The sequence below is a fragment of the Hippocampus comes genome, unplaced genomic scaffold, assembly GCF_001891065.2.
Source record: "Hippocampus comes isolate QL1 unplaced genomic scaffold, H_comes_QL1_v1.1 scaffold620, whole genome shotgun sequence".
NCBI lineage: Eukaryota > Metazoa > Chordata > Actinopteri > Syngnathiformes > Syngnathidae > Hippocampus > Hippocampus comes.
The window spans coordinates 60,063-83,547 of NW_017804841.1; the positions used below are offsets into that span (position 1 = coordinate 60,063).

The 23,485-nt window shown below is 43.5% G+C and overlaps 5 protein-coding genes across 20 annotated transcripts in view; 1 reads left to right on the forward strand and 4 right to left on the reverse strand.

The window, feature by feature from the left end:
- Positions 1-6,066, reverse strand: part of LOC109516279 (alpha-N-acetylgalactosaminide alpha-2,6-sialyltransferase 1-like) — a 22,860-nt gene extending 16,794 nt beyond the window's left edge. The window contains exons 1-5 of one of the 2 annotated variants that reach the window (XM_019870716.1): positions 5,994-6,066; positions 5,888-5,906; positions 4,937-5,210; positions 4,707-4,869; positions 3,819-3,981 (exon numbers count right to left, since the gene is read on the reverse strand). In XM_019870716.1, the coding sequence (XP_019726275.1) occupies positions 3,819-3,981; positions 4,707-4,869; positions 4,937-5,210; positions 5,888-5,895 (608 nt within the window). In that variant the 5' untranslated portion in view covers positions 5,896-5,906; positions 5,994-6,066. Of the gene's footprint in view, positions 1-3,818; positions 3,982-4,706; positions 4,870-4,936; positions 5,211-5,887 lie in introns of both variants that reach the window. The other variant, XM_019870707.1, reaches the window with a different exon arrangement.
- On the reverse strand, positions 454-11,929 carry LOC109516217 (alpha-N-acetylgalactosaminide alpha-2,6-sialyltransferase 1-like). 3 transcript variants are annotated; one of them, XM_019870576.1, is made up of 9 exons: positions 11,362-11,896; positions 9,904-10,180; positions 9,671-9,830; positions 9,433-9,595; positions 8,960-9,098; positions 8,779-8,882; positions 1,621-1,704; positions 1,447-1,546; positions 454-1,359 (listed from the first exon to the last, which is right to left on the reverse strand). In XM_019870576.1, the coding sequence occupies exons 1-9, from the start codon at positions 11,604-11,606 to the stop codon at positions 1,147-1,149; spliced, it is 1,485 nt and encodes a 494-aa protein (XP_019726135.1). In that variant the 5' UTR covers positions 11,607-11,896; the 3' UTR covers positions 454-1,146. The 3 variants fall into 3 exon arrangements, with proteins under 3 accessions (XP_019726135.1, XP_019726126.1, XP_019726144.1); XM_019870567.1 differs by lacking the exons at positions 8,779-8,882; positions 8,960-9,098 and adding exons at positions 1,966-2,069; positions 2,142-2,280 and having other exon boundaries at positions 11,362-11,562; XM_019870585.1 differs by lacking the exons at positions 454-1,359; positions 1,447-1,546; positions 1,621-1,704 and adding exons at positions 6,720-7,364; positions 7,445-7,544; positions 7,619-7,702 and having other exon boundaries at positions 11,362-11,929.
- A 396-nt stretch (positions 11,930-12,325) lies between these two features.
- Positions 12,326-16,145, reverse strand: mxra7 (matrix-remodelling associated 7). 3 transcript variants are annotated; one of them, XM_019871058.1, is made up of 5 exons: positions 15,276-16,145; positions 14,345-14,500; positions 14,230-14,263; positions 14,043-14,151; positions 12,326-12,707 (listed from the first exon to the last, which is right to left on the reverse strand). In XM_019871058.1, the coding sequence occupies exons 1-5, from the start codon at positions 15,558-15,560 to the stop codon at positions 12,593-12,595; spliced, it is 699 nt and encodes a 232-aa protein (XP_019726617.1). In that variant the 5' UTR covers positions 15,561-16,145; the 3' UTR covers positions 12,326-12,592. The 3 variants fall into 3 exon arrangements, with proteins under 3 accessions (XP_019726617.1, XP_019726627.1, XP_019726610.1); XM_019871068.1 differs by lacking the exon at positions 14,345-14,500; XM_019871051.1 differs by having other exon boundaries at positions 14,230-14,500; positions 15,276-15,866.
- A 353-nt stretch (positions 16,146-16,498) lies between these two features.
- Positions 16,499-19,583, reverse strand: srsf2a (serine and arginine rich splicing factor 2a). Of its 5 annotated transcripts, none has more exons than XR_002168356.1 (4): positions 19,086-19,583; positions 17,648-18,541; positions 17,366-17,461; positions 16,499-16,948 (listed from the first exon to the last, which is right to left on the reverse strand). XR_002168356.1 is itself a non-coding variant. In XM_019871120.1 (3 exons), the coding sequence occupies exons 1-2, from the start codon at positions 19,409-19,411 to the stop codon at positions 18,247-18,249; spliced, it is 621 nt and encodes a 206-aa protein (XP_019726679.1). In that variant the 5' UTR covers positions 19,412-19,583; the 3' UTR covers positions 16,499-17,939; positions 18,223-18,246. The 5 variants fall into 5 exon arrangements, 2 of the variants coding, with proteins under 2 accessions (XP_019726679.1, XP_019726689.1); XR_002168355.1 differs by having other exon boundaries at positions 18,223-18,541; positions 19,086-19,582; XR_002168354.1 differs by having other exon boundaries at positions 16,499-17,461.
- A 202-nt stretch (positions 19,584-19,785) lies between these two features.
- The window catches only part of rnf157 (ring finger protein 157), an 11,972-nt gene continuing 8,272 nt past the window's right edge, over positions 19,786-23,485 (forward strand). For 5 of the 7 annotated variants that reach the window (XR_002168294.1, XM_019870311.1, XM_019870304.1 and 2 more), the window contains exons 1-2: positions 19,786-21,084; positions 22,231-22,349. Coding sequence is in view for 6 of the 7 variants with exons in the window: in XM_019870311.1 (XP_019725870.1) it covers positions 20,997-21,084; positions 22,231-22,349 (207 nt within the window). In the remaining variant the exon portion in view is untranslated. The remainder of the gene's footprint in view (positions 21,085-22,230; positions 22,350-23,485) is intronic. The other 2 variants (XM_019870281.1, XM_019870288.1) reach the window with 2 other exon arrangements.

Sequence of the window (23,485 nt, forward strand, 5' to 3'; positions counted from 1 at the left end):
CGAATCAAGCTTTGACGTTTCGTGAGTCGTACTAAATACAGCCTGCAGGAGGCGACGAAAGTCTTTTTCTGTGTAAGGTGAGCATCTTTGTTTTGGTCGAGTTCGTCTAGTTAATCCAATCTATAATTACTGTAATTATAATGGCTTAATGAATTAGGTCATTAAAAATATTTATAAACGTGTGGCCAAACGAAGTATGTGAACAATAGTGAATTCTTAGAAATAATTCGTGCCGTTTTGAAACTTTCTTACACTTTGTGTAAATATTATTCAATCCATGCAAGAAATGCCTCGTGGATGATATTTATAATAGAGTGACCACTTACAATAGTTGCACTAAATGTTCTACCCTATAGCTCAATGTGACGAATAACTTAACGGACGATACGTGGGATCACCGACCTCATCGCGGTTTAACGGGTAAGGCTTTTGATTTAATTTCACCAATATAGAAAGCCCCACGTAAGCAGGGCATCAAAAAATTGGATAAAACTCTTGATGTTCCTCCCCACGGAAATCTTTAGTAAAAGGCGAAAGATTTATGCGATCTGAAGAGAAACAAGAGTGTACTGCCTATTCATCTGAAGCAACAGGGAAGTCATCGTAAGCGGTACGACTTAAACTAGCGGTGTAACAACAACAAAAAAATTCTAAACTCACGCAAAACATCGAAACAAAGATAATAACTTTTGAATAAGAAAAATATGTCAAATATGTGGAAAAAAAGTATTAATAAACGAGTATAAATCCTTTTAAAAACAGTTCTTGTGTCGCAAAGCATGCTGGGATGTCAAAGGATTTTCGGGTTGGTGGCGTCATCATAGCTGTTAGCTCCTCCCCGCAATACCCTCACGCTCCATTCAATCCTTTAAAAACACCAAATGTTAGGTGAGACTTGTGTGTGATTAATATCTATTGTGAATGTTAGAAGACCCCCATGACAAATGAGTCATACGCAAATGAATCTGTCCTAAATATTCCCACTTATTATGTTGTTGTTATTATTGTTGTTATAGAATAAACCCTGTTTGGACCTACAAGCTTTTCAGAGCCCTTCAAATGTCTTTCAAAGTAATGCGATAGCTGTACGCTATAGCCTATTGATACAACTAAGAATACGTTTACCCATTCGGACATTCTTCCAAGTTATGTTTTTTGACGGGGTTCCTTTTGAGGGGGTTCCTTTTCACTCCTTTGATACAGACGCATGATTTTGCTGTTGTGCAGCTTCTCCCAGGTTTTCATTTCCAGAATGTAGTCGTGATTTGCGTAGAAAATCACCCGGTTCTTGTCATGCTTCTCGTAATAGTAGTTGGAGTACTTAGCGTAGTCTCTCGTCATGAAGCCGTACGCGTCCACCTGGGTAGAAAAAAAAAGAATTGGATGAGGAAAATATGATTGAGACATTTAATTGTTGGGTCAAAAACGAAAACAAGAGCAACTGACTATATCACATGTGTGAAGAGCCAAGAAGACCGTAAAAGCACCGTTGGTTGGTCGGACTATTGCCCAGTAAGTTTTATTCAGGTTAGGAGATCTCAGGAACCTGCAAAGTGACAAATATATGCTTGCAGTAGGAACAGTATGTTAATGAAACATAATTAATCAGTGAAGGTCGACCTGTTGCGCACATATCGCAGAAAGTCCTGGTGCAGGACGTAAAAACGACTCTCGCTGTACTTCCCCTTGTAATACGTCCGAGGCCTGAATGTGAAAGATTAAAAAAATCATACAATTGTAAAGTGACAATCTAAAATAAAATGTAACTTTCATATTGCTCTTAAAAATTCGCCCATAACTTAACACTTTATAGCACACTCATTGAAAACCAGGACTTGGAAATTCATTTTTTAATCCAACTGGAGTACATAACGCAGACTACACTTTTCTGACTCAATAATTACAATAATAATAAATCTTTAGGCTCCAATAAACACAACACATTCAGGCCAGGATATTCATCACCGTTTACTTTTGTACGGGCCAAACTCCACTCTCTGTCCTCTGAGGAGTCCTTGGAGCCACTGGAAGTCCCTCATGCCCTCTGGAATCATCACATATTTGATGCCCTGCACGAAAAATGTGCTGCATGAGTGACCGACTCCGATATAATCAATAAAAGGAGTTAAAGGTCAGCTTACCTCGTCGTGGGGGGCCGATTTGTAGCCATATTTCTTGAACAGATACAAAGACATGGTGATGGAGTGAGCCGTGTGGACGTAAACTGTTGTTTTGTTCCCCACGTCCTCCTCATAACCCTGGACGACCGCGCCATTCATCCTGACACGCATCATTAGAGTTATTAGTGTTGTTATTTTTTTTTTGTCGACTTTTTCCAGCATACGCCATCAACACGCTGATGAAAAGTGGATGGTTGGAACTGGAGAATTTAACATGACCCTTCAGTCTAATATAAAAGGTTCAAATTTGGGAGGAATAAGAACAAATATTTAGGACGAGGATCCTTGAAAAGTACTACTTCAAATGTCAGACTTATTTGATCTTTTCAGACAGTAATTCTTTTGGAGATTTTTTGTTTTGGTGGGTCTTTTCTGAGTCTTGACAGATATGCAGAACAAATTTCATGTCACGAAGTGATACTGGCTCCAGGGGATGCTTTTTTTTTTTTAATTCCCGGCTCCTGAATAAATGACCCAAAATGGCCACTGTGATCTTTTCACACAGGGCCTTTTTTTTCTTCTTTTTTTTTAAGACTACACGTGATAGACATGCGAACCAAATTTCATGTCATGAAGTGAAGCTGCATTCAGGGGTTGGGTTTTCCCAAATTTCTGGGTGCTTAAAAAAAAAAATTCAAAACGAACCCTAAAATGACCACTACAAAACAAAATGGCAGACTTTCGGACCTTTCCGGAAAGCTGCTCAAGACCTTTTTTTTTTTTTTGTTGTCCTTGTAACACGCCTGGCTGGAAGAGAATGTCACTTCTCCTGTCTGGTGGGCAGAACACTTTTGTCTGCTTCATCTGTGAACTTGCCCTTTGAAAACAAACAAAAATCCTCGCTGATACAAGATATTAGCCAATGCCGTATGTGTTTTTTTTTGTTGTTTTTTTTGTTTTTGTCTCCGACGAGGTGAGACGCATACCAGCATGAATGTACTGTCACACCTTGGAGGACAGCTCCATCCACTTACACGACCTGGACTAAAGTATTGGGACACCTGAGGGGTCTCGCGGGTGGTGTGTTAAATGAGATCATCTTCAGCGATCAAGCGATACGATTCCCCGTGGAGTTATGTGTCAATCACTAGAGCCTTCAAGGTTGACGTCGCACATTTATTAGCCAACAGTTTTTGAATCAAAATAGACCGCAACACAATCGCGTGCCGCAGGGATGATACCGCATGAAAGCCCTTTGTATTGGACGACGCATGCGGGCGAACTGGTTTTGCGAATAGAATTTGACATTGGCTCTATCTTGCATTCGTTTGGTGCTCATGCCTCGCTCAATATTTATTCAAGACATCCTGAAGCTTACCGAATGCCAAGTGCAAAGAACGCTACTGATGTTTTGACGAGAATAAGAATGGACTGAAATAATATTGCATGACAGCTCATCATTCTATCGCCTGATATTGGTGCTTAGTGCAAACGCACTTGACTTTAACCCTTTCGTCCATCCTGTAACCTGATAACATGGTAAGCTGTCCACTGTAGTCACTGCTGTTCCTGAAAAGGTTAAAGTGGCTTGTCCAGTCCACAAATGGAAAATATTGTGTTAGAGCAGGGATGTTTTGAAGCCGCATGCAGAAAAGCTATAGGCAACTCTACCAAATGACTCCAAATCGAAAATATTACCGAAACACGTGATCGTGCGCGTCGATTTCTTTCCCCATATTGGAGCCGTTCAGGATGCCGCCACTTCCCACCACAGCGCAACGAATGCAACCGTCGCCGCCAACCTTTGGAGAGAGGAGGGGCTCCTTTGGCTTTGGGATCAACTTGACTGAGGACATGACGTCTGAAAAAAAAATGACAAATTATGATGTGTTTTCCTGTTTTATGGCAAAACATTCAACTGTGCGGCCACGCTACACTGACATTCAATGACAAAAATTCAATTTCCGCATAATTTAATCTCGCCCATCAGTGTGGTAAATTTTGTTCAAATCAGTCAGCAAATGGAGAAAAATCTCTGGAAGTGTAAAAGTTCATCTTTCAAGGACCACTCGTCCTGGACCCCTTTAAAATGGCTACTCCAAAGTCAAATGGAGCTTTTTTTTGTAGGTCTACTCATCATAGATATGCCTCCCAAATGGCATGTCACAAATGTGAAAACGGTCTTGGCAAAATCACACACTTCGTACCAGGATGTCTTTACAAGTGTAACTACTTGAGACTTTTTGTTGGTCTACTCATGAGAGTGGGGATTTAAATGTCTTGTCGCGATGTGAAAATTGCCTCACGGCAGAATTTTAGAAAAATTCAAAGGGGGCCTGAAAAACAAAAATGACCCTAAAATGGCTCCTTTGATTCAAAACGTAAGACTTTCTGTATCTTTTCAGGCAATTGGTTCTTGAGACTTTTTTCTAATAATATCCGAAAATCTGTAGCCCTAAAAATGGCCAGAATAACCCCTCGTACTACCACTTCAAAGCAAAATGTCTGACTTTGTAAGACTTTTGGTAGCCATCGGACAAAATCTCTTTCGTTTTAGAAGGATCATCGGAAAATCGCTTGACTAACCATCATAAGCGTATCCCATGAAGCCAAAAGGGTTGTTGAAATGGGAGAGTCTGTTCCACTCGCTCATGTTGATGCTGTCCTTGTGCACGAACAAGCGTACGTTGGGAAGGAAAGCCTTCTTGAAGCTCTCGTCCTTGGAGTTCCTCAAAGACTGTTGGCACTTCTGCGGGGGAGGAATTTAAACTAAATTCAGGCTTTACTTTTTTTTTCCTGCCATGACGAGCACTTACTCTGTTTCCGGGTGCAGCATCCTGGTTATAAACGTCCTCGAAATCCCACACGGGAAGTCTGGAGAAGTTGGCTACAAAGAGGATGGGCATCGGAGTCTCTGGGACGACAGCGGGTGTGGATGTGATTTCTGTCGTGCTTTCAAACTCCGTGGCAGGCGCTGGGGTGACTGATTTGGTAAGATGTGCGATATTTAAAGTGGTGTGTCTGGCAGGGTTTTCATCATAATCTTGTTTTGAGGCGATGATCTCAAGGTTCCCAGAGAAAGTGGTCCCGCTGAATTGGAGGAGAAGGCGATCACATAGCAAGGAGCTGAATGCTCAAAAAGTGCTCAGACGCTTTTTAACACTTGGATTTTCTGTTTTGACACCTTTACGATAAAAAGAAAGCAACTCTCAATTGCTAAAACAAAACCAAAAACTCCCTCTCTCTCTCGAGGATTGAGTGTATGTTGACTGTTTTGTCATAAAAAAATAAAATAAATAAAAATCAACTTTTTTTGATTTTTAGCTTCAGTCCAATGGACATTGGACTGCTCCAGCTGGTGTGACCCTTGTCCACCTTGGGCAATATAATACAGCCACAGAGAGACACATAAAGAAGAGTTTCACAAGTAATTTAATAAGCTGCAGTAATATTACTCTTTTTTGCTGGATACAGAATGTATGCCTGTATTGTTAAATTGTCTGTCCAACCGTGTTGCTGCACAGTTTGTGGACAAATATTTGTTGCTTAAAGAATTGGAGTACTGTGACACTGACGCTATTTATCCGCCCAGCTTTGTTGTATCACAATGTGTCACTATAATTAATCAGCCCCCCCGCCCCCACCCCACTCACCTAAAGTCACAGGACCTTTTTACAAAACTAGAATCCTGATTAAATCATAAAATTAGACAATTCTTCCTGCAAAAAGTTTTGCAAAAAACAAACAAACAAAAAAAAAAGACTTACTTGTTCATTGTGAAATTATCTTGAAAAAGAACAAAAATGACAATTCCGAGTGAGATGACAACCAGCCAAGTAAAAATCCTGGATATGTTCAAGGCCATGCCGTCACCTTAGATCTGTCCTGCTGGAAGGATCGCTGCTCTGCTGCAGGTTGGGGGTGAAGGGGAAGTGGCACATTGTGGCAAACACACGCTGGGCAGGGCTTCTGCTCCACACTCGCACCCCGGCACACATACACATGCACACGCATTCCTTAGACACAGAGTGCACCCGTACACAAAGCACAAAAAAACACTACCTGTGTGTTTCCTGGACTCACTGAATCCACAACAGAGGTTTTAATGCTGCAAGAATCTGCCATTAGCACCAGATGCAAGCTTACATTATTAAGCGGCATCCTCAAAAACTGTTGAATAGACTGAAAAAAACACTTTATTTCAGTTTCATATCATCCTGTAGTCATCCCTGAGATACCTTTTCCCATTCTTCAGTAGTCAGCTGTTGAACACACGCTGGGTTCACCAAACGGAGCAATTTCTCCCCCCATAAAGGAGACAATTTACCGAAGAGGATTAGGGCCAATGAAAAAAAAAAACCAAAAAAAAAAAAAAACAAGGTTGGCAAGATTCTCACTTTTATCTATGACTTGTATTCTGACTTGTATCACGCAATAAAGTGACTTTCATGCAAATATTTTGTAATTGAGTGACACATTTAACAACTTTGTATTACAGATGTCAGGTGGGATTTTTAGCACCGTTGTAAAAAGGTTCACAACGCTTTAAGAATATAAATCTAACAACAATCGTGTGGTTATTGTGTACCGTGTTGTGTATTTTAACTGTTGGAAAAGTAGATTCACTACACCTACTCGAATACATGTGCGTAATTCCCAGAAGGGAATATAACAACAATGGATCCTCACAATAAGGATGATTTTTAAAATGTCTTGAAATACTGAGCACGAGCTTCTCTGAACAGCTTGGACGAAATGTTTTTTTTTTAAAGTTCCTTTTTGACGTGTATCAGTGACCTCTGCTGGTGATAAGAAAGGCTGCAGTGGATTTTCAAACGCTGAAAAATCTTTTTGACGCTCACACACTATCACGGTCTGTTTACAAGTGAAGATTTTTGAGATGAGAATGCTGGGAGGGAATGAGAATATTGTACGTAAATAGTGTTCAAAAGAACCCCTCAAAAGTCTTGAAATTATGCTAGCTGTACGATGTAGCATACGGCTACAACCAAGAAAAAGTGACACCATTTGGCTATTCTTTACCAGTTACCCTTTTGGAGGGGGTTCCTTTTCTTTTCCTTGATAAAGACGGATGATTTTGCTGTTGTGCAAGTTCTCCCAGGTTTTCGTTTCCAGCTTGAAGTCGTGATTGATGTACAAAATCACGCGGCCCTTGACATGCTTCTGGAAATAGTAGAAGGGGTACTTTGCGTAGTCTGTCGTCATGAAGCCGTACACGTCAACCTGGGTAGAACAGAAAGATTTGGATGTGGAAAATATTTTGGAGTTATTTAGTTTTTGGGTCAAAAACAAGACAAACTGACTATATCGCATGTGTGAAGAGCCAAGAAGACTGCAAAAGCACCGTTGGTTGGTCGGACTATTGCCCAGTAAGTTTTATTCAGGCTCGGAGAGTTCAGGAACCTGAAAAGGGACAAAAATAAGCTTGCAGTCAAAACAGTTTCATGATGAACAATAGTTTATGAGTGAAGTTCGACCTGTTGCGCACATATCGCAGAAAGTCCTGATGCAGGACGTAAAAACGTTTCTTGTTGTACTGCCCTGCGTAGTACTGTTGAGGCCTGAGAAAAAAAAATACAATCATGCAACAAAGTATCCATCAAAAATAAAAATGTATCTTTGATTTTACAACTTTTGTTATTTCAGGCCACCATAACTTAGATCTTTATTGCAATTACAGACGCTCCCCAGATAACGAACGAGTTACGTTCCGAAGGATCGTTCGTTGACTGAATTCGTACGTAAGTTGCTTCAGTGCTATATTTTGTATGGAATGTATGTTTAAGGCTTATATAAGTATGTTTAAGGTTTATGTAAGTACAATAAAATGAAGTTTAACTTACTTTTGGAAGATGTACTCGAAGGCTTAAGGAGATGATGGAGGGGGAGAGAGTTCCGTCTCGAACTTCTTCATGGGGACAGGCGTTTCCTCCTCCTCCTCCTCCTCCTCTCACAGCGCCTCACGTCGGTATTAGCGGCGGAAAGGAGTACTACAGTACTCGGAAAAAGGCGCGCAATACAAAATCGAACTGACAGCATCTCTGTCCGAGAACATTTTTCGACATACCTGTACCCGCAAAAATGTTCGTATGTACCGTTGTTCCCAATCCGAAAGTTCGTAAAGCGGGGAGCGCCTGTATAACAAAAGGCTGTACTTGGAAATTCAACTTTTATTGAATAGGGGAAAAAATGACTACTGGTATATTTTTCCAACGTAATATTTACAGAAATGTCAAAAAATCTTGCCTGAAATCAGCCTGTATCAATGGTTTTATTCTTATTATGATTCTTTTTAGCAAGATCTCATGAAATTACGATTGTACTTGGTTTTACTAACTTACAAAGCCTCATAATAAGGTCAATAAAAATGACACACGACTGGCTATTTTTTTGGGGGGCGAGGGGCATGACAAGTACATACGTGTTGGGCTCCACATATGACACTCCATACATACCGTCTTTAGAATATTGTGAAAATAAGTATTTGAATGATAATTACGAGTGATAATAATGAGGACAATCTTAAAATTGGAGGTAAGTGATACATTTTTTGCGAGGTATCGTATCGGTTCGGAAATTCGTCACGTCAACCGCCCGTGAACAATTCCCAACACATTCAGGCCAGGATATTCATCACCGTTTGTTTTTGAACGGGCCGAACTCCACTTTCTCTCCACTGATGAGTCCTTGTAACCACTGGAAGTCCCTCATGCCCTCTGGAATCATCACATATTTGATGCCCTGCACGAAAAGTGTGCTGCATGAGTGACCGATATATGTACGATACGATCGATAAATGAGGTTGAAGGCGGGCTTACCTGGTCGTGGGGGGCATATATCTGTCCGGTTTTCACAAAATGACTCGTAGACTGATAGAGGGAATGAGCCGTGTGGACGTAAACGGAGGTTTTTTCCCCCACGTCATCCTCGTAACCTTTGGTGATGGCGGCGTTGACTCTTGACACATTTTAAATTGGTGTGAGTCAGTCAACTTTTTAATAAATGAAAATGACAAAAGAACCACAGTACACGGCGTCCTATTGCTGTTTTTGTATGAGCTGTCTGAAACGGATTTAATTAGAGTAAATTGTTTGGAATGCAAATTTTGTGGTGTGTTTTATTTTAGGTAGCGGGACATGAGTCACGGTTCCGTCTACCAAACACTGAATAGTGTCATTGACAATGCGCTGCCAACATGACATTTTGTTTTGCCGTAACACACTGTTAGGTGTTGAACGTTCAACACTTGTGTCAGCGTTACTTTAACACCAGGTAGTGTATTCCATTTTACCGAAACACGTAATCGTGTGCGTCGATTTCTTTCCCCATATTGGAGCCGTTCAGGATGCCGCCACTTCCCACCACAGCGCAACGAATGCAACCGTCGCCGCCAACCTTTGGAGAGAGGAGGGGCTCCCTTGGCTTTGGGATCAACTTGACTGAGGACATTATGTCTGGGAAAAAAAATATGGTCAAATGATTGTTAGTTTCTAGGTCTCGGAAGGATAAGTGGAAATGCCTGGACGTACCATCATAAGAGTATTCCATGAAGCCAAAAGGGTTGTTGAAATGGGAGAGTCTGTTCCATTCGCTCATATTGATGCTGTTGTGCATGAACAAGCGTATGTTGGGAAGGAAAGCCTTCTTGAAGTTTTCGTCCTTGGAATTCCTCAGAGATTCTGGGCACCTCTAAGGGGGGGGAGAAAAAAAACGAACCTAAATTCAAGCTTTCCTTTCCTTTCCTGCCATGACGAGCACTTACTCTGTTTCCAGGTGGAGCATCCTGGTTATAAACGTCCTCGAAATCCCACACGGGAAGTCTGGAGAAGTTGGCGACAAAGAGGATGGGAATGGGGGTCTCGGGGACGACGGCAGGCGTGAACGTGATTTCTGTCTGGCGTTCAAACTGTATGACGGGCAATGAGTCTAATGATTTGGTAAAACCAGTGGCCTTTAAGATGGCGCGTCCGGTGGCGTTCTCCTCCTCATAATCCTGTTTTGAGATGACAGTATCAAAGTTCCCGGAGAAGGTGATCCATCTGAATTGGAAAAGAAACGATAGCAATTAAGGAGCTGAATACTCCAAAAAGTGTTCAGATGCTTTTTACCACTTGCGCCCCTCTGCGAATTTACTCTTTGGACATATTTTTTTCCCCCTTTGTGATGAGGGTTGGGCAGAACAATTAATGACACTTAAATTGTTTCATCCATCCATTCATTTTCTGATCTGCTTATCCTCACATGGGTCGCAGGCGTGCTGCAGTCTGTCGCAACAGTAGGCGCGGCACACCTTTAATTGGTTGCCAGCCGATCGCAAGGTACATAAACAACCAACCATCCGCACTCACGATCACACTTCGAGACAATTTTAGCGCTTTCCATTAACCGGCCGTGCATGTTTTTGGAATGTGGAAAGAACATGAAAAGTTGAAGTGATGAAGCCACAGATTTGTTTGGGTTTGGTGTGGTCTGATTTACGTTGATGAAAGTGTGATTTACTTTACGCGTGGTAGAATTCCGTCAAGTTGCCACCGTCAACCCTTAAAAGAGCTGAAAGTGTTGAGTAGTTAATAACTCAAATGGAAGTGCAGTCAGACAGCTCATCAGGAAGTCTCATGCCTTGGTTTAATCATCGGCCAAATAAGGTGCCTGCGATCTTCGCAGGCATAAGATTTTGCATAAGAGTTTGGACTGTGGGAAAAAAAAAACCTACCAAAATACAACGCAAAAAAATATGACACCTAATACATAACATTTTAATTTCGTAAATGCCTTCGCAGGCATAAGAGTTTGCATAAGAGTTTGGACAGTGGGAAAAAAAAAAATACCAAAATACAACGTAAAAATATGACACCTAATACATAACATTTTAATTTCTACCACGGCCTTTGTGTTTCACTTTTCTGCACAAATGAGACATTTCAATTAAATATTAAACAATGGATGTATTTGTGTTGTCGATGTGCATTTTTTTCCCCAAGTTATGCTAATCAACGAATCGTTTTATTTTCATATACAATTTCAAGTGCAACCACCACCGTCGTGCTTTTAGAATTTGGAGGTTAATTGAAAGCAAGTGACACACAGCGTGGTAAATTGGTGAATTTTCCCCCTCCGATTTTTGGCACACCGCAGAATCCACGCAAACTTCTGGGGTTCGGCAACATACAAGGAGCCTGACCAAAAAAAAAAAAAAGGTTTTCAAAGAAGAAAAACTTACTTGTTCACTGTCAAATTTTCTTGAAAAACCACAAAAAAGACAATTCCGACGCCAATGACAAACAGCCAAGCACAAATCTTGGATGTGTGGAAGGTCATACTGTTACCGGTGAATGCGCGGCTGGAAAGATTGCTGCTCTGGCTCTGTTTGTTGGTGCATGCAAATTGTGCCATGCCGCACTCACAAAATGGGAAGGGCTTCTGTTCGGCACTTTCCCCATCCGCACAACCACAACATCCACACATGCTGCCTTGTCATTGCACAACAAGTAAACAAAGATCACGGGTATTTTCTGAATCCGCAGCATGATATTTATTCCGCTACAGCAGAGCTGTCCATCTGATTTTTTGCCGCAGGGCACATTGGAGTTATGCCTTCCATCGGAGGGCTCATTATGACTCGGAACCCCCAATGAATGTACGATTGGCTCATACTACATATACACAAGAAATTGATGAATGACACATGCACCCATCGCTACTTCTGACTTGCACTTTTATTCACCAGACAAGGCAATCAAGAAATCCAACATAGTTGTCTATTTTTTTCTGGGCTAACACGTAACGCAATGCATTTTTATTTAATGGGAAAGAACGCATTGCTTTGTGCAACGTTGACTGATGTTCTTGTCAACAGTAATTGGGCTTGGCCAAGACAATGCGACGGATTTGATTTGAATGAACGTCTAGCGGGAAAGGAGCGTCAGTTTGTCAATAGAAGAGTGACTTCTACACTTGGTACACTACACAAGTATTTCCTGTTCTATTAATAGTTATCCGAGGCTTGAGCACAAAAAAAAGTTACTTACCTGACGTTTACTGACAAATTTCCCTGAAATAAAAACACAATACCGAGGGAGCCGACGAGTAGCCAAGCAAAAATCCTGGCGGTGTGGAGGACCATCATGTCACCTTGCACCTGCCCGGCTAGAGCACCGCACGGTCACAGACACACAAACTCCACCTGCGTGTTCAATTTTTTATTTATTACACAACAGCGGAATGTTACACGGGGGTGTCGCGTTTATATTGGAAGTTGCTCACTTGGTGTCTTTGTGCTGCGTTAAGTCCAGCCTGGGAATAACCGAAAAAGCAAGACGGACGGACCACTCGGTTTTTTTGGGGGGTCACAACAAAATAGCGGCTGCTGGAATACTGTCACAAGTGTGCTGGTGAGTTTGGTCGGCAGGTTAAGGCAGCGCATGTGACGTCGTCATTGTCTGTCTCCCTCCTCAGATGGAGTAGAGACGCAGCTGCTCCTCCATGTCGCCCTCGGAGACTTCGCCGAACGTCTCCGTGTTGTCCTTGAGCAGTTGGAAGATGGCAGCCAGCTGCTCCCGCTGCACCCTGGTGGGGGAAAAAAAAAGAACAACGTAGGCGGTGATCTTCAGTTTGGGCCATCACTTGTTATACACTGAAAAATAGTTTTAAGTGACATGTATTTATTGCAATGAAAATGATCAAACAATTTGATCGCACAGGTTTCAAATTAAGTTTCCAAGGAAGGGTGAGGGTTTTACAGCCCCTTCCTTCCTTGCCTCCTCCATCGAGTCTTTCTCACTTTGAAACAATCCTTGCTTCCTCCCAGCTATCCTTCCTTTCATACGCCCTTTTATCCCTCTTACATCCCTTTGCTGCCATCATTTTATCCCTCCTGGCTTCCTTTCACACATCCTTGTTTGCATGCATCATGCCTACTTCCATCCACATCCACAAGGTTCCTTAGATACCATCTTTGTTTTCTTCCTTCCCCCTTAATCCATCCCTTGTTCCTTTCTCTGCCCTTAAATCCTTCCTTACTTTCGTTTTCTACCAAGCCATCCTTCCATCTTTTCACCTTCCTCCCTTGCTTTCTTGCCTTCCTTCATTATATTACTTTAAAAAGTGTATACTCTACTGTAGTTTTGGTCCACTCTTGACATGGACACCATTTAAGTAATTACATCCAGTTTGTGTTACAGATGCACTACATTTTTTTTTTTTATAAATTTAACTTTTCAATAATAATTACGTTTTTGGCAAATCAGAGCGTTCTCAATAAAAAATGCTGTGAATAGGCCAAAGTAGTTTTTTTTCCCCAAATTGATTTATAGCACCCTCTAGTGGCCTTCATGGGGCAGCAAAAGCTGCCTTTGATTTTATAATTCAATTATGATACTCTGGTAAAATTAAGATCGGCTCAATTTTGGTTAACACTGTCAGGAAAGTATTTATTTTAAAATGTGTGTTTTGGTTATGATAGTAGTTTCTACCATTTTGGTTATTTATTTTAATTCGTCTTTTTAAAGGCAGCATTTTTCATACAGATTCTGATTGAGCTCATTATGCTTATCTGAAGGACTAATGAACAAGGCTGCAAGTGACTGCTGTGCCAAGAGAGCCAATCAACACTTGGATCCCGACCCGTGACACCCGCGAGTAGCACGTTTTGATGAACAAACAGTGCAGGGAGAGGCGATACGTTTTGAAGCAAAATTCGCAGGGCAACTCCCTGTGTCAACGCCAGGCGTCTTTTCTTCTGCCGTGTCTCTGCGTCATGTCCTCAGGTCAAACGTCTTGCATGTTGGCAGGGACTCAATCTGGCCTTAAATCAGTCTAGCCCCCATCGCACAGCGGCTTAAGAGCGCAAAGCTGCGAGTGAAATGCAGCCACCACACAAGCAGAAGCACGTTTTGAACTGACCTCTGCTCCTCTTCTAGTTCGTCTTTGGACATCATCATCTCCAGGTGATGGGAGCGTGACTTTCCGGGGACGTACTTCAAGGAATTGTTGGTGTGGAACTCCGATTTATCTGCAGACATAGACATTTGGTTAATGAATTTATTCTAAAATGCATAAATAAGTAATTTTATACATATTTGGTGCTCACCGTTGACGTCCGGGCTCTCTGCGTCTCCATCAGTCTGGGGGGAAGAGAAAGCACACTTTAGGAGCTCCTGATCAGAGAGCCCGATGAAGGAGCGCCGGCCACGCCCCGACGATGCCTCGGATGACGAGTCAAAACTGGCATGCCTGGAGTCCGGCCGCGGCACGGACAGGCTGGACGCTGCCGACGAGGAGGAGGAGAGCTCGGCTGGGGCCGTCACCGCGACCGCCGCGGCCTCCGGCTCCTCGCTGGCGGGACGGGTTTCAGCCTCCTCCTGTATGGAACAATGAGACCGAGAGCGGCATCACCTTGGAATGATGCTGATGGTGCCGCTCAGCATCCCTGCTGAGATGATGGACAGTTGACTTGAAAATAACCTTTGATTTTTCTAATGTGAAATGAAGTATTGTGTCTATTCCAACCTCATATGTTATGTATGTTTAAAAGTACAGTGTGTAGAATTCAGTGCCATCTAAAAACTATTCCAAATTTCTTCAGCAAAGCTATATAAATGTTATTCCAACCGACTTCTAGTATTCCCTCAAGTTATTACAATGTTTTAACGTCGAGGACCTTCATTCACTAAGTTTGATTCCTACGAATATCCGTAGCCGAAAGATGGCGGCAAAACATGGCAACCGATCGCAGAGGAGGCGCACCCGTTGTAATATAATTTGAGATTACTTCACCTACGAATACATAAACAATTACGTCGATATGTTAAATGCGTCGATGCATTTCAGTCATATATAAATATATGTTCTGTTTCGTGTTATATACAATCAATGGACTCACAGTCAAAAATGATGTCTAATGTGCATTGAGCCTTTGTTTCATAGTGGATTTCAGGATACGAGAAATTGACGTGCAGTAAGAAAGTTGTTTATCATGTGCAGTAAGCCAGGTGGATCATTTACAAGTTGACGCAGAACGAACTTTCTTTGATCCTTGGCCAGGACGGAGTGGCAGGGGAAGGTAAACTGCTTAAGAGAGTGACGTAATCTATTACAGTTTAACACAACAAACAAATGTAGCTGGAGGACACTCACTGATAGGACAGATTTGACCACGTCCCAGTGGTCGTGGGAGCTGCCGCTCATCTCGCACCAGTCGTCCCCCACAGCCACCTCCTCCGCCGTCCCCTTGTTAGAATTATCCGATAAATGGCCGTTCTGCTTTGCCTCAGTCTCGCCCCCTCTGACGGCGTCCGCGATGGGTCCATTTGGGTAACTCCTGGCTGAAGACGACCGGGAGGAACCGTTTAAAAGCGACGTCGCGACCACCAGGGCGAGCAGTGTGAAGATGACGGCGAATAAAATGAAAGTCCAATCCATGGCTGATATATTTTTATTTTTTTTAATAGTCTTGCGTGGTTCGACCAGCAGCCATGGCGACGCTTTGAGGATATAATCGCCCCCAGACAAGCTGCCTAAACGAGCGGCGTTGACTGGATCAAGCAAGAGGCGCTGTCAGTGTCCGACGTCACGTCACCTGGCACCGCCCCCTCCCTTTCCATTGGCGATCAGGCGCGCCGACGTTCAACGTGCTCGGCTCGTCATCTCGGTGATAATCGCATCAGCGGACCAGTGTCCAGATGTACCGTGGATGGATAGCTCGTGACAGTACCCGTGTAGGCGCAGGGTGACTTACAAAAAAAAAAAAAAAAACAAGTCAAGCACAGGTCAGCGGAAAACGCTCGCCTGAGCCGAGGATACTTCCGGGTGTGTGATTACATTCGTTTCCATGACGACAGAACAGCTTGGCCGGACTTGTCCAAAGTTTCGAGTAGCATTGTCTTTACGCGGACATAAATGTACATCAAGTGACTTGCAATAACAGTGATATCTAAAGTTCAAGTCTCTCTGTGAAGCAGCAGTCATAACGTAACATATCTCTGTTGGCATTCGTGTTCAATGCAAATGGGCGAAGTGTTACATCTAATGTGTCGGAGCCTAAAATTAAAAAGTGCACTCTAACGCGTTAAGATGCCCTCAAGCAAATGTGCTACCACTAACAAACGAATTAATGTATATGTGAGGCTCAATATTAACAAGTGTCAACTCATTCAGTAGATAAAACTTGATAGCTTCTCTTTTTATTGTAGGTGTGTGGCATAAGCTATTTTCTTTATTAAAGTAAATGCCATTTACATCACTGAAACAAGAGGAGTACCATACCTATCCCACTGAATCATTCCACTTGAAAATGCACTGCCCTTGAATTGTGTTGTATGAGTGTGGACCTTAGTCAACAAATTAAGGACAAAAGCAACCCACTTTCAACAAATACATTTATTCACCTGAAGAAAATGTAAGAGAACAGAGAGGTCAACGGGGAATGCTGGCACAAATAAACGAGGCAGCCAGAGCTGCGGCCCCCTGGTTTTTCATCATCAACCCTGCAATGTGAGCCACACTGGACCCACTTCCCCCACAAAAAAAAAAAAAGCAAGTGATGAACCAGACATAGGAGGAGGAAAGAAAGGATGGACAAAGAGCTTTAGAGCACACAGAAGGGACATCAAAGAGGGCATAGGGACAAGAGGGGGGTGGATGATCTGCAACACCTGTGAGCTTACAAACCGGCAAACAGCAGCGGAGGGTCGAGCGCCCCGGAACAGTGACCGGGCACTCAGCACCGCAACACGCCACACCATGTCACCACTGCACTGCACCGCATCTTAACAGCTAACCAGCATTACTCAACTGCTACACAACTGCGCCTAGTGCACAAAAGATACACAAGAAAGAGGGTTAGAGTCATAGGAAGCAATTTAACCAGACAGAAAGAGCTGACAGAAAAAAAACGTCAAAGACGAATGAACCCAGGCTGATTAACATACAGCATGTTTGTCCAATTGAGTGGGGTAACAAACCGATATTTGTAATTGACAACCTCCTGCCAAGACAAAGAGTATAACAAGGTCTTCCATGAATCAAAATAAATCAATAGTTTTATTTAAGAGTACAAATTCAAAAATAAAGTCACTTAAAAGGGGAATCAAACGAAACAAAAAACAAACAAAATCACATATTTACTTGAAGATGCCCAACTTTGTGAACGACCAACATGACGTTTATTTCGGTAGCACAAGCAAAACTAGCTATTTAGAAAATGTTTAGACCAAGTTCCAAATAACCTTTCAGTCTGCTTTCAGTGGCAATAGTGGAGTCTCTTGAACATGGTGAGACTCGTCCTGATGTCCTCGGCAAAAAGAAGCAATCGCCCGAGAGATCTGCAACAAAACACAGCATACAGTTAGCAAGAGCATATCTAAAAAGGCACCCGCTTAACTCCTGACCTGAGTGTTTACATAATGCGAGTACGCCTCATGTATGTTTACGCACCTTCCGTGGTACCACATGCCCAAAGACTAGCTCTACACAGGACTCTGGCACTGGGGGGTCTTTTTCAAACAAACCTTTGGGTTGAGAGGCGGGAGGGCAAAGCGCAGGCGGCGGGTGGGGGTCCGCCCGCAATCCCCGTGAACGTACCTCACCACACCGCCTCAAACACCAACTGACAGCCCAGCACCACCGCCATGACGACCTGCTCCTGAGCAACCAAGCGTTGCCTGGGTGACCTGCTCCCGAGCAACCGCCGTCACCCCCCCAGCAACGGGCAGCTGACCTGGGCGGCTCACACACTATAACTGCTCTCACACTGCCACACCCCCATCTCCTCCTCCTCTCTTTGCAAACAGGATTCAGCAGCTTGGAGGAAAGAATTTCACATTAAGTGAACATATGGAGTGAAGCACACCCATATATACTCACATTAGCCCAATTCAAACCCTCTATTGTGCGTGTTTGAAATTGTTTATCGTCACAACACGCATGCTTGAGAGCCAAATTATTCTTGGTTATTGCAGTACTAAAATAGAGATGGTTCTGCTGACTTTGTTGCTTGTGCAAAATTTAAAAGAGCAACCTCAAGAAAGCAGAATACTAAACATTTAACATGTATTCATGATATTCCACCCATCCCACTAAATACCGTCATGTTGCGTCCAACTTTGAGCTATGGCTCTGTTCCGTTGTCCTCTGGAGACTTGGGCCGGCTCTTGGACTTGGACCTGGATCTGGACCCGTGATTAGAGGCAGGGCTCCGGCTCCTTGATCTGGACCGGGACCGAGAGGGGGACTTGGACTTGCTCCGCCGTGGGGTTCGGGACTTGGATTTGGACTTTGAGCGGGACCTGGATCGGGAGTAGGAGCGGGACCTGGATCGGGAGTAGCGACGGCGACTCCTGGATCGGGAGCGGCTCCTGCTCCTGGAACGGCTGCGTCTGCGACGACGGGGGCTCGCTGAACGTCTGCAAAGAGAAACATTGCCATTTCAAGGAAATTACATCTTAGGGAGCAGAGTCCAAAAGGCAAACTGCCAGTGTAATAAAAAGGGACAAATCTACTCAAACTAAAAGGTGCCTCTTTTGTCGACATTGCAAAGCTGTTCCATTGCATTTATTTAGGTAGGCATTCCAATAGGAACTGATTATGTGTCCTTGTAATTTGTACATATTTACACTTTACAGGTACATGAACAATCACGAACTGTTTTAAATGGGGGGAAATGCACAGTACGACTCGTTTACAGAACTCGATTAGGACTCCAACATCATAAAAGCAAAATTAACATCGTTTGAAACAAAAACAATGTTGCCGTCAGATAGTCTACTGGCAATGCACGTGGGTTGTGAAAACAAAATGGCGGCATCTCGCGAAGTGAAAACGTTAAAAAAAAAGCGGAACCGGAAACGAAATCTAGTAGACTACCGTTTGAGCGCGTGATAATTTTGATTCGCAATTTAACAACTTTGGCCATTTTTTCACCGTCCTGAACAGACGTATTCTTTGTACCGTCGCTGTTGAGGTCCTCTCCGGCTGTACATGGAGTCAGGCGGCCGACCGTAGCGGGCCATCTGCACGCGCAGCTCCCGTCCGTCGAGCAGCGCTCCGTCCATAGCATCCATGGCGTCCTCGGCGTCGCGCTTGTCCAAGAAGCGCACGAAGGCGAAGCCGCGGCTCTCCTTGGTGTACCGGTCCCGCGGGATGTACACGTCCCCCACGCGACCGTACTTCTCAAATACGCGGCGCAGCGTCTCCGGCGAGGTCCGGTAAGTCAGGTTGTCCACTTTAAGGGAGGTCATCCCCTCCACGTCTGGCGGCGGCCTTCCGTAGTTCATTTTCTCGGCGTAACCAACCTTGGGGCCACGAACAAAAATATTCTTGGGACTTCCTTGCTGTAAAATAACAAGACGCCGCTGGTTTTGAAATCTTGGCACGATTCAAAGCCGAGTTTAGAAATACTCGAGCGTGTGGACCACTTGAGCCGTGTCTTACCAATACACGAAATGGCGGCAACAAAGCTTCTCACTCCCTTTCTCTCCGCCCGTGGTGGCCTTCTCTGATTGGCTGATGGCCTCGCGCGCTTTATCCGCCTCCACCGCGCCCGATGCCCTTCACTACACCCTGGTGACGGGGAGGTTACATGGCTATAATCAAGGAAACTTCCGTTCCTGCTTGGAGAAAACCTTTTCACAATTTGGAAAGTGTCTCGAAAGCGCTTTTCTACCCATCGAATCAATTGAGATATTGTGGTTGCACAAATGTGTACCCCTCTTTTAACCGTCAAAGACAGTGGAAATGGTTAAGTTGTGGACTATTTACGCAAATTTGAAAGTGATTGTTTCATTCATGAACACATTCCCATTTAAAAGAGAATGTGCACGCTTGTGCAGACTTTTAGGTTTTTTTTTTTTATTTTACTTCCCCTCTGTATAAGTTTCATTTTTTTCCATTGAGTCGGTCATACTAATGGTGAATGGTTTTGAAATAATTCACATTTTTAGATCACAAAAATGTGGTAGATGCACTGGGAGTGTAGAATAACGTCATTACGCAATGACATCATCACGCAATGTGAACGTCATTTAGCAACAAATTGGCCAGCCTGGAGCAGCATCCCCTGAAAATAACGAGTTAGCAACCCTGGGCTATCACTCCTCCTTTGTTCTGTTCAGTACACCTCAAAATGTTTCACTTCACCATTAAATCGGAGGATCTCTGATTGAGCTACAATGCTGTTGTGGTAGCTACGTTACTACCCCCGAGGTATCGTGTAAAATGTCATGTTTCGCATAGCTAGCTCATTAAATTAACCCCCCCTCCCCCGTTAGCTTTTCCTCTATCGTGTATTACTGGGAGCGAGTTACTCTCCCTGCATTGCAGTCTTCGCCAGGGGGTGAAGGCTCCATATTGTGCGGCTATGTTAGCTGCTAACTTGAGAGAGCGATAGAGAGAGAGAGAGAGAGAGAGAGAGAGAGAGAGAGAGGACTGCGCCAAAACCAAGGTCCGGATTTGTGACGTCACAGGGATCCAGAGACCTCTTTGACAGGACCGAGGTTGACTTCCAAGACCACCTGGTTGTTCGTGTATGCTGCTTTTTGTTGCTTTAAATCTAAATTAAGATTGTTTTTTTTTTTAAAGGGAATCCCACTATCGCCCCCCGCCCCACCACCCCTGCCTCCTTCAACCTACCAACCGAGCTCCACCGCTGACCGGCGAGGACAAACAAGCAGCAGACCAGCTACTAATCCCCGGGACGGTCACATCCACGCCGTCGAAGGGCGAACTCGATGTCCTTTTACGACAAATAAACAGAGACAAGGATCGAGGGGATTAAATGAGTCGAAGTAATCATCATCGAGGGGGTTCGACAAAGCGAAGCTGAATGTCCATTGGGTCTTTATTATCGTCACTTGAGTGGAGATGGGGGCTTTCGCGAGTAGACAAAACATAGGCGTGGAAGAAGTCGATATTTCGTCCAGTTCGGTATACCGTTACCCACCGAAATCTGGTAAGTCGCCAACAACAGGTCTGACCAATGTGTGTGTACGTGTATTTGAGTGTGTGTTTGTCACGGTTTAACGCTGCAGAGCGTGTTGCAGGTGATTGTGCTTTGGGCTAAAATGATGAAAAAGTAGCACGTACCTAAGCACAGGGGCTGCCGACAAACTGGAAAATTGCTGCAGTAAGGCCTCCAGGACAACGGTACATAGCTTGTCATATTTCTGTTCTGTAAAATTGCATTAGTTCAAGCATCTAATAATAACAACAACAAAAATCTGCTTTTACAAGTCAGTTTTGATGTATTTAACAACGCACGACTGAAGATTGCTTCATGCACTGTGTCGTGTACCTGGTCCTAATATTTTGAACCTCTGATTCATCTGTAAAGGTAACCAAAATGAAACTCACCACCTTCATAAACTCATATTTAATTGAAACCTTACATCGAGTATTGATTGATGCAAGCGCATTTTAGCTGTTTTGTGGCACTCAGACTGATTGCCTGCACCTTTACCCAAAGCAAACTTTAATTTAATAAGAGTTTGCTATCAGTCTGGATTTATAGACGTGCTGCAGAACTCAGCCAGCTGAAGTTGGCGTGTAGGACAGGATGATTGTGGTGAGTTTTTTCCCCCCCACCCTTAATTAAACCTAAGCAACATGGTATAAATCCAAATTCCTGCTTTCTGGACCTCAGACTGATACGTGTGTGTGTGTGTGTGTGTGTGTGTGTGTGTGTGTGTTTGTTTGTATGTCTCCTATTTGACTGCAGCGTGACTCGCAGGGGAGTTGAGCTGCAATCTCATTTGAAAGATCAGAGATAGATGTTGAAAGAATCATTTCTGTCATCTCACCATAAAAGACACCTCAAACTGAATTTGGGAATGCGATTGCAGTCTGATGTCACACGAATGAGTTGCAACATCATTCTTAGTGAAATATAGACGATGAAACCAGGGGCTTTCTTGTTATTTATTACCTGAGACTGCTGAAAAAAATAAAGGGACGTTCCAAGCTTTCAAAACTCCCTCAAGAAGTACACGTAGACACAGATTAATTATAATTATTTTTTGACATTTTGCAAATCAAATTTAGAAATCTGCGCTGTCATGTCACTTCAATTAATTTTGCAATCTATCCTCCGGGTCCGCAGGAAGTTACTTCGCCAGCCACTTCATCATGGGCGGAGAGAAGTTTGATTCAACCCACCCGGAAGGTTACCTGTTTGGAGAAAACACAGACCTTAACTTCCTCGGGACCAGACCAGTAGCGGTAAGATTTTTCATAGTCGTTGCCACTTAGACTCAATTTATTGCTGAATATGTCTGCCCATTAAAAAAAAATAAAAAAATAATGTCAGCACATAACAACAAGACAAAACTGCAGTATTTACAACGTTCAGTTATATATATATTTTCAAATTTCTTATATGATTTCTGCCCATTTGTCAAACAACTCCTTACTTGACAGCCAACTCCATCATCCGGCACTCATTTCGTGTCGATGCGCCGCACAGCAACCTCGCTTGCCTGCAGCTGACGGCACCCTGCAGCTGACGGCACCCTGCTGCAGCGTTTAGCAACCTTCCACACTCTGCCCGATTGCAATTGACATGGATGTGTCTTCCTGTCAGAGTAATTAAAAATGAAAGGGGAGACTCTGCCAAGCGAAAAAGGCGTGCTCCTCCGTTTAAAAAAACATTTTTTTTAAATCGCGTCACCGGAATGCTGAGCTCACAAGCAGAGAATTTTGAAGTGAAACTTGCGGTCTTAACTGCCGTTTATGTCTAGACTCGGGCTAAAATTAGCAGTAGCGTTTTTTTTTTTTTTTTTTTTTTTTCGCCCAGATTATATGGCCGTTTAAATCCTCCCGCCGGTTGAGAATTCACCAAAAACCTTTTCTCCCCCTCTTCATCTCTCTTTGAATGAGACGCTCAAAGCAGCGTTATATAATGTTGGGTGGTGTGCTGCGAGCAGATGGCACAGTCAAAAGCCTAAACCCATCTTAAGTTATTGCACTCCGGCTCTCTCACAAATATGATCACGGACAAGCTATATTTAGAGGCCCTCCTCCACCCCACATGCAATAATCTCCCATAAGGAATTGAGTGTTTCATCAAACGGTGTTTAGTAAACACAAGCGTGAATGAATGGCCACTGTGGCATTTCGAATAACACGTCCACTGTTGTCTCCTGAAAGGCTCTTTTCAGCCTCAGCGTGTGTGCGTGTGTGTGTGTTTTACCGCCACAACTCCCACCGAGGCCCAGATGTGGATCGCTACTACCATTCACGGTCGTGTAAACACACAAGTGAGGTTTGTGTCGAGTGTGTGTGTGTGTGTGTGTGTGTGTGTGTGTGTGTGTGTGTGTGTGTGTGTGTGTGTGTGTGTGTGTGGGGAGTGCGCGCAC